The sequence below is a fragment of the Perkinsus marinus genome (genome assembly GCF_000006405.1).
Source record: "Perkinsus marinus ATCC 50983 genomic scaffold scf_1104296930258, whole genome shotgun sequence".
Lineage (NCBI taxonomy): Eukaryota > Perkinsozoa > Perkinsida > Perkinsidae > Perkinsus > Perkinsus marinus.
In genome coordinates, this window is record NW_003216178.1 from 2485 (window position 1) to 9223 (window position 6739).

At 51.6% G+C, this 6739-nt stretch overlaps 3 protein-coding genes across 3 annotated transcripts in view; all 3 read left to right on the plus strand.

Annotated features, from left to right (window-relative positions):
- The window catches only part of Pmar_PMAR007861 (splicing factor 3B subunit 1, putative), a gene marked incomplete at both ends in the record, with an annotated part of 5143 nt that extends 1035 nt beyond the window's left edge, over nt 1-4108 (plus strand). The window contains 26 exons of the mRNA XM_002787123.1: nt 53-145; nt 194-263; nt 313-394; nt 445-587; nt 634-777; nt 824-882; nt 932-1067; nt 1120-1218; nt 1263-1361; nt 1414-1466; nt 1512-1620; nt 1670-1790; nt 1843-1948; nt 1995-2079; nt 2127-2222; nt 2277-2348; nt 2394-2519; nt 2570-2708; nt 2756-2897; nt 3039-3127; nt 3177-3309; nt 3441-3565; nt 3622-3713; nt 3770-3828; nt 3878-3974; nt 4022-4108. Of these exons, the coding sequence (XP_002787169.1) occupies nt 53-145; nt 194-263; nt 313-394; nt 445-587; nt 634-777; nt 824-882; nt 932-1067; nt 1120-1218; nt 1263-1361; nt 1414-1466; nt 1512-1620; nt 1670-1790; nt 1843-1948; nt 1995-2079; nt 2127-2222; nt 2277-2348; nt 2394-2519; nt 2570-2708; nt 2756-2897; nt 3039-3127; nt 3177-3309; nt 3441-3565; nt 3622-3713; nt 3770-3828; nt 3878-3974; nt 4022-4108 (2656 nt within the window). The remainder of the gene's footprint in view (nt 1-52; nt 146-193; nt 264-312; nt 395-444; nt 588-633; nt 778-823; nt 883-931; nt 1068-1119; nt 1219-1262; nt 1362-1413; nt 1467-1511; nt 1621-1669; nt 1791-1842; nt 1949-1994; nt 2080-2126; nt 2223-2276; nt 2349-2393; nt 2520-2569; nt 2709-2755; nt 2898-3038; nt 3128-3176; nt 3310-3440; nt 3566-3621; nt 3714-3769; nt 3829-3877; nt 3975-4021) is intronic.
- A 1827-nt stretch (nt 4109-5935) lies between these two features.
- On the plus strand, nt 5936-6127 carry Pmar_PMAR007862 (hypothetical protein; the record flags this gene model as incomplete). Its single annotated transcript, XM_002787124.1, has 1 exon — nt 5936-6127. A coding segment is annotated over one exon (192 nt), but the record flags the coding sequence as incomplete, so codon positions are not given.
- Nucleotides 6128-6607: 480 nt separating this feature from the next.
- Nucleotides 6608-6739, plus strand: part of Pmar_PMAR007863 (hypothetical protein) — a gene marked incomplete at its 5' end in the record, with an annotated part of 1894 nt that continues 1762 nt past the window's right edge. The window contains one exon of the mRNA XM_002787125.1: nt 6608-6739. This exon is cut by the window's right edge and continues 4 nt beyond it. Within this exon, the coding sequence (XP_002787171.1) occupies nt 6608-6739 (132 nt within the window).

Genomic DNA, 6739 nt, shown 5'->3' on the forward strand with positions numbered 1-6739 from the left:
TTTCTAGTAGGCTTCTGTCGTTATGACATGTGGTTCCATTGTGTTGTTCCAGTGCCGTCTGGTGGCGCTACTCTGCGATGATGGCTGGGCTTGATGCCTCGACTGCTGGTCTCAGTGATGCGGGTACTGGACTTGTTCATCCTAAGTGAGCTTATAGTAGTGGACTGGCGAGGGATGGAGGGAGCTTGTATAGATACGGTGGAGCTGGAGACCTGCCGGACCTGCGGCCTGAGGATGTACAGCACTTCTCTGCCCTGATACAGGTAAGGGTAGGGGGGGGCTGATCTCGCCGTAGTGGCGTCGTTATGGTAGGGTGGAGAGACTGATGATAACCTGAGCCCAGAGGAGGCTAAGGAGAGGAAGGTCATGGCCTTGCTGTTGAAGGTTAAGAATGGTAGGTGTGGTCCCTGAGGGGTTATGGGGTGATGATGAGCTGCTGGCTAGGCACGCCACAGATGCGCAAGATGGCTATGAGGGAGATCACGGAGCGGGCGAAGCAGTTCGGGCCGGATGCCTTGTTCAACCAAATCCTCCCTCTGCTTATGAGCACCACTCTGGAAGATCAGGAACGGCATCTGTTGGTGAAGGTAATGAGGTTACGTTCAGTCACGGGGTTTCTACGGAGCTGGTCAGGTCATTGACCGTGTTCTCCACAAGCTGGACGATATGGTCCGTCCCTACGTCCATAAGATACTGGTCGTCATTGAGCCTCTATTGATTGATGAGGACTACTTTGCTCGAGTGGAGGGACGAGAGATCATCTCCAATCTGTCTAAAGTACAGCGCTGCTGTCTGGTATATTGATGACTCGTGCCTTACTTAGGCAGCTGGCTTGGCTACGATGATCGCGACTATGAGACCAGATATTGACCATCCCGATGAGTGAGTCGTGAGTTGGTGGTGGTGTGGTATGATGAGGTTGCTGCTGTAGGTATGTCCGTAATACGACTGCTAGGGCGTTCGCTGTGGTGGCGAGTGCCCTTGGTGTGCCGCAGATTATGCTTTTCTTGAAGGCTGTATGCCAGAGTAAGAAGAGTTGGCAGGCGCGACACACAGGCATCAAGATTGTAATTCTGAGGGGTGCAGGTTGGTGTTTGTGTTACCATTGGCGTTGTGTAGGTGCAGCAAATAGCCCTTCTGATGGGCTGTGGAGTGCTATCTTACTTGAAGCAACTTGTCGATATAGTGCAGTTTGGATTGGGTGATGAACAGCAGAAGGTAGGAGCTGCCATTGAGCCAGCGGCATTCACCGTGGCATGTAGGTCCGTACAATCACGGCGTTGGCTCTTGCTGCTCTGGCCGAGGCTGCATTCCCGTATGGTATTGAGTGCTTTGACAGTGTCCTTAGGCCGTTATGGCGAGTGAGTTGTCGTGATCCTCTTGGTTGGGGTGGGAGTCTTCCTTCTTGATTAGGGTATCTGTGAGCACCGCGGTAAGGGACTGGCGGCGTTCCTCAAGGCCATTGGGTGAGCAGGAGACCATCTATGGGTTTGGGTTCATCTACTGTTAAGGTACATCATCCCTTTGATGGACGCGGAGCATGCTAACTACTATACCCGGGAGGTTATGATCATCTTGGTGCGAGAGTTCTCAACTCCTGATGAGGAGATGAAGAAGATCGTAGGTTGATGCTGGGTTGTGGTGCCCGGTGATGATAGTGTTGTTGTAGGTGTTGAAAGTGGTGAAGCAATGCGTGGCGACAGAGGGTGTTGAGGCAGCTTATGTTCGAGAGGATATCCTTCCACCCTTCTTCAGGAACTTCTGGGTGGTCCGCATGGCAGCTGATCGGAGTAAGGGCGGAGGAGCATTGTAGTGGTAGGGTGCATGCTGCTGTTGTTGTAGGGAACTATAGACAGTTGGTGGACACCACTGTGGAGTTGGCAAGGAAAGTGGGCGGAGCGGAGATTGTCCAGAGGATTGCCGAAGATTTGAAGGATAACAATGAAGCGTGAGGAGTTGGTGATGGTGGCTGGTTTGGCGTACGTGTGATTCAGGTATCGCCGAATGGTCATGGAAACCATCGAGAAGATTGTGGATGAAATGGGCGTCCAGGATGTTGACTCACGTCTTGAAGAACAAGTGGGAATTATTAGCGGAGCGAAGCGATTCATGTTTGGCATTTTTAGATCGTCGATGGGATGCTGTATGCCTTCCAAGAGCAGTCGTCTGACGATACTGAAACTATGCTTAATGGGTTTGGGACTATAGTCAACTGTTTGGGGGTACTGATGATGATATTCGTTGATGGCTGAGTACTATAGAGGCTGCTTACACAGGTACGTATCAAGCCGTACTTGCCACAGATCGCTGGTATAATCCGGTGGAGATTGAATACTCCTAGTGCAAGGGTAAGGTGTGTCTTGTTTGTGAGGTCGATAATGGTATGAAGCAAGGTACGTCAACAAGCAGCCGATCTGATAGCACGCATAGCTGGCGTTATGAAGCTGTGTGAGAGGGAACAGATGTTGGGTCACTTTGGTCTCTTCCTGTATGAGTATCTCGGTGAGGAGTACCCAGAGGTGAGCTCATCACGGTGGTAGCTCTTGGGTCGCTCATAAGATGGTGTCAGGTGCTCGGATCGATCCTGGGTGCATGGAAGGCCATCGTGAACGTCATCGGTATGACCAAGATGGCTCCGCCAATCAAAGATCTGTTGCCGCGGTTAACACCCATTCTGAAGAATCGTCATGAGAAAGTTGAAGAGAACTGTGGGTCCCCCTATTCCCACCGCCTGTCTCAACAGCAGTGATCTCAGGTATTGATCTCATCGGTCGAATCGCTGACCGTGGTGCGGATCTGGCTCCCCCTAGAGAATGGAATAGGATCTGCTTTGACTTACTGGAGCTCCTTAAGGCTCAGAAGAAGGGCATCAGGAGAGCTGCTGTCAATACTTTCGGGTGAGTTGTTCTGGTTCCAGTACGTGCAACCTGAAGAGCCAACCTCCTCATTGCTACTCCTATCAACCTGAAATTTTGTATAGGAACTCTCCGAAGATGATATATTGTTCGAAGGGCTATGTGAATGGTTGCTTGTGGTAGGTACATCGCCAAGGCCATTGGTCCTCATGATGTGATCGCTACTTTGCTCAACAACCTCAAGGTTCAGGAACGACAGTTGAGGGTGTGCAGTAAGTGGTGGGAATTTCGTGGCGCGCGGTAGTTTTGAGTGGATGTCAGCAACTGTGGCAATTGGTATTGTGGCGGAGACATGTGGTCCCTTCACTGTACTGCCGGCCATAATGAACGAGTACAAGGTCCCAGAGCTCCACGTCCAGAACGGTATCCTCAAGAGTCTGTCATTCATGTTCGAGTAAGCACTCCCTTTCTGGCGGTCACTAGAGGAATATTACTCGCAGTGCTAGCGAATAGATTACAAAATGAGCTCCTCGCGAGGTCACTTTGATGGGGTTAGTGAGCGTGATCGCTTTGTCTTGATATCAGGTATATTGGTGAGATGGGTAAGGACTATGTTCACGCGGTGACACCCTTGTTTGAGGACGCCCTCATCGATAGGGACCTAGTCCATCGGCAGACGGCTACCTGGGCGGTGAAGCATATGGCATTGGGTATTCACACATTTCCTATGGGATGGTCCCCAGTGCTGTTGTTGTGATGGTCTCAGGTGTGCATGCTCTTGGTCAGGAGGAGTGTCTGGAGCATTTGATGAACTACATCTTCCCTAACATCTTCGAGACCGCGCCTCATATGATACAGGTGCGCCTTCTAGTGGGGTGGTGGTATACTCGACAGTAGCTCTTCCTCCCCCTCAGGCTTTCTTTGATGCAATGGATGCAATGCGAGTCAGTATAGGGCCTTGTCGAGTCCTCCAGTAGGTTCCGACAGAGGTCGTGGCTACGTGCATCCATGCGGCCCCTTAGGTACGTCGTTCAAGGGTTGTGGCATCCGGCTCGACGAGTGAGGGAGTGCTACTGGCGGGTGTATAACTCACTTTATATTGGTGCCGAGGATGCCCTGGTAGGCTGATCGGTGATGAGAGCGATCGATTGACTTGCTGCTTGTAGGTCGCCTTCTACCCCCGGGTACCACTCACTTGGGACGGTCAGGATGAGGAACAGGACCATCCGGAAGTACCCAAGTTGGGACCGTGAGTTGCAGGAGGGGGAGGGCTGGGTGATTTAATGGCAGGTACAACAACCGGTATTGGCGTACTGAGATGGATCTGATCATATGATGAAGGCGCATTATGAGAGAAAACGTCACTGCGCCACGAAATTATAGTGCGGCCTCGCGCTACAGCGAAACGTTATTTACCATTACTCTCCGCCTAAATGCGGTTGAGCGGACCTCGTAAACTGTATTTTTCCGTGGTAAACTACATGAGAGTGTGGCGTTTCTCAATGTGGGCCTCCATCTTTTCAAGGGGGTTATTGAGTAGTATTCGTCACTCCAGTACCTACGCCCTTCTGGAAGGCAACGAAGCTGTCCAAATGGGCGATCGAATACATCTTGGGTTCGAGGGAGGCGTTAGATGGAATATTACCTTTGAGTGATGGGTGTGTGACTCGTATGTTGGTTCAACAGCAGTTGAGACTCCTGTGGGCGAGACTAATGTCGTTGTTATCTTCGGGTTTTACCTGAGAAGTATCACGATTGTGGGTAGTAGTGATCAGATTACGATAGCCAAGGCAAGGTTGAGTTTGCCAGCAAGGCCGTCTCAGCTAATGCTTGCTTACTACGCTCCTCAGCTCTGGTCGATTCGGGCGACGGGTGGTGCCCTATAGATGCATTCGTGTGCTCCTTAATGGAGTTAGGCAAGAGAGTTCTGTTTACTGTGTTCGGGAGGATGAGGAGGGGCATCAATAGTCTTGCTGTCTACTAGTGCATCTATCTGGGTATTCAGTTCCTCCTGTATAGTATTGGCGTTTTTGTGGTACCTGTTCGTGAAGGGCTGTGGCTTGTTTCAGTGGCTAGTACGAGTCCTATTTGACCCCACGAGGGTCTACCTACGATCAGAGCTCGACCAATATCGTGTACCAAGGACGATTACCACTAATACAACGTAGATTGTATGTACCATGCGGAGGCTGCATCCAGTGAATGCTACCCTTCAGGAATGGATCGTAAGGCTGCGCAGTGTGAATCGGCATCATCGAGTAACTGCCATCCGAAATTTATGTTGTTGTCGGTGAAGTTGGATTCCTTGCCTGCGGAATTGTTTTTCCTATTCGACGACTACCGCCAAATTGATATCCCCCCGTGAATGTGATTTTCCTCGCCAGCTGAATCGATGGCCTCAACCGCCAGATAGATCTCTGAACGGTATAGAAGTTCTGTATCAGTATTTGGGTCTTGCTGTTCGGGGAGGGTCGGCTGGTGTTGTCGTTAGCACAGTCCGAGACATGCCTCGGTCCGCCGTAACCTCCGCCCGTTCCCTTCTCTCACCTAGCGACGGAGCTATTAGCCGGTGTCGATGTGGTATAGGCAATCGGAAGTGGCCCCGTCGGGTTCTCGTGTGTTTGCTTGCCGGCTATACTTGCTGGTTTCTGGCCCTCATGGTACGTGCTGCTGCTATTGCCGCTTCGTCGGCCTTGTCTCTTTTAGACGGCCCATGCTCTCGCAGGAGAGTTCGTATCAGTGTGGATCAAATACGTTAGCACTGTGGACATTAAGACGTGGCACTTTGTGGCAATCGGCTCATTAGTCGGCTCCCTTATCACACTGGCTCCGTCGTACTACTTCGTCCGGAGGTACCCACCGCTCGGGGGAGTTACAGGAGCATGTCCTGCCTGTTAGTGTACCGACACTAGGGTCGCTAGTGGACGGCAACATTCATAGTATTGCCGACTCTGATGAGTCGACCTTCGCGGAGGTGTGCTTGGAGGCTCTCACTTACTTGCCGACTTCAGCATCATCCTCACCGTCGAATGCAACAGTAAGATCAGCTGATCGCTGAATTGCATGTGTTTTGGTATCAGGTTACTCGTCAGGTCCCTCACAGAGGCCTCCACTGGGTCGGTGACCACGAGGGAGGCGCATCGCCTATAGAAAGCCTCCATCCTCCACCTTCTGCTCCTCCTCTTCCCTCTGTGAGACCGCCTCCATCCACGGCTGATCCCAGTGGAGCACCCCGGGCGCACTCGAGTCGAAAGCTCGACCAAAGGCCTCGTGTGATGGAGCCGGCCGTATAACCTTAAAACATTGCATGTATAGTTTATAGTATATAAGACTCCATTGTACTCTTACTGTCTTTCTAGAGGAACTTGTTGTTGTCTTATGAGTGAATTATCCCACCACTGCAAGGATGCTCCTGGAGTGCCTTGTGCTATAGTCTATAACGCATATCTGTTGAGACTACTTATAGTGTCAGCGTTACACCATCGTGTTATGACGTCGACTCTGCTGGATCTGCAGGGTGCCTTGTCGGAGCTGAGAGAGGCTGAGAGAGTGAGCGAGCCAATCAACCCTGGCCGACCCCATCTCTCACACAGGAACTCAATACGAGAATACGCACGCTGCAAAAGCTGTCGTGTTCACCCTGGCTGGACTCCACGGGGCGAGCTTCGATCAAGCCAGCACTGTCCTTGTTCGAAAGCACTACTAAGACGGGCCTTCCTGGAGGTAGCCGCAACCAGTACAGTGTTTTTGGTATGGACAAAATGCGGTCTCTATCAGATGAAGTTCAGCTACCCCACACGCTTTCACCCCTTCTGCGCAAGCGTGTGGAGCCAGTGGAGGGTGGCGAGGAGGCTGTAGATGTGGGGGAGCTCACGGGCGAGGCC